Source organism: Protomyctophum parallelum (assembly GCF_964188405.1).
Source record: "Protomyctophum parallelum genome assembly, chromosome: 8".
Classification (NCBI taxonomy): domain Eukaryota; kingdom Metazoa; phylum Chordata; class Actinopteri; order Myctophiformes; family Myctophidae; genus Protomyctophum; species Protomyctophum parallelum.
In genome coordinates, this window is record NC_139703.1 from 44,734,511 (window position 1) to 44,736,070 (window position 1,560).

Below are 1,560 nucleotides of genomic sequence, written 5' to 3' on the forward strand. Positions count from 1 at the left end.
GTGCTTTGTGTGAAGAGTTTATTACCTTTCATATAATCTTTTCTTTAACCCATTTTGACCTGAGATCAGATTCTTCTACATTTAGTTTTTCAGTTTTCTGAAAAAGCTATCTTTCTATGTCAGTCGTACTTCGATTTTTCTAAAATAGGAGATCTTACATGGCTTGTAGCGCAGCACTCGGTGCCCGGTTATGAGCTTGTAGATCTGCTATTTTTCAACAGCTAAAGTATAACATAATCATTAAAACACCAAAAGGGGTCCCATCCTGAAAGAGGTTAAGTCTGAAAGTTATCTGAGCACTCATGTCCTGCTATGTAGGTAGAGCATTTCTCATTCACATAATAGACTATAGACTAGTGTGCATGCGTGCGTGTGCACATATAGTAAGTGAGTGTGCGTGTGTGTGTGTGTGTGTGTGTACTAACGTGTGATGGGGCTGTTATGGTCATTTCCAGGTATCCAGGTGAGGCGGACGCTGCGTGCTGCTGGGTCTGACAGGTCCAGGTCCAAAGGAGGGTCTGGACGATCTGGACAGAAGGAATGACAGATTAGAAATGGATGATGTACACACACGCACACACGCACATGCAAACGCACGAAGGCACGCACGCACGCACGCACACACGCACGCACGCACGCACGCACACACACACACACACACACACACACACACACACACACACACACACACACACACACACACACACACACACACACACACACACACACACACACACACACACACACACACACACAAAGTATCCCCCATCCACCCATATCAACACCTCCAAATCCCTCTCTTTCCTCCATAACGCAGTCTCTCTCTCTCTCTCTCTCTCTCTCTCTCTCTCTCTCTCTATCTCTCTCTCTCTCTCTCTCTCTCTCTCTCAAAGACACAGACACTTAATGGAGAAAGATAAATAAAGAATTCATCCTTTGGCACATCAAAAAAAGGGAAACGAAAACTTAATTTCATTATAACAGCATTTTAGAAAGCATTATAACTACAGGTAGGCACAAGATAAGAACATATAGAAAAATATAAACACAAGGAAAGAGCACAGTAGAATATGAAGAGAATCAAATAATGACATTAAGAGAGAGAGCCTTTGACCAGGCCTTGTGTGTTACCTGTAGGCAAGGCACTAGACACTGAGGGGTTGAGGGAAGCTTCCTCTGTGAGGCAGGATCAAGGAGAATGAGGAGGGTAAAGGTTAAACTTCAAAGGTTAGTCTACAAGCAGATCAGCATTAGGGGAGCAGAGACTCACGGCCCATACCCACCAGACGAGTTATCAGAGTGCAGTTTTCTCTGCATTTCTTCAGCAAACATTACATTTACAACTGATTGGTTTTTTATCAATTGTCTGAAATGCCTGTATCAACACAACAGAACATTGCTAATGTGCTCTTTAAAATGTTTTACACAGTGCAATAACGACATGTTTCATTCTTGAATCTGAGCCAGAAGCTGATTGAAGTAACCAAACATTGATTTGATGACTGATGGCTTTGTGGAAGGCATACATTTTTGGTTGGCAGTCCATTATGGATTCATAGA

At 42.7% G+C, this 1,560-nt stretch overlaps 1 protein-coding gene across 1 annotated transcript in view; it reads right to left on the reverse strand.

The window, feature by feature from the left end:
- LOC310863053 (neurofascin-like) overlaps positions 1-1,560 on the reverse strand; it is an 85,900-nt gene that overhangs the window by 28,265 nt on the left and 56,075 nt on the right. The window contains 2 exon segments of the mRNA XM_083771175.1: positions 426-527; positions 1,132-1,176. Coding sequence (XP_083627301.1) covers positions 426-527; positions 1,132-1,176 — 147 coding nt within the window.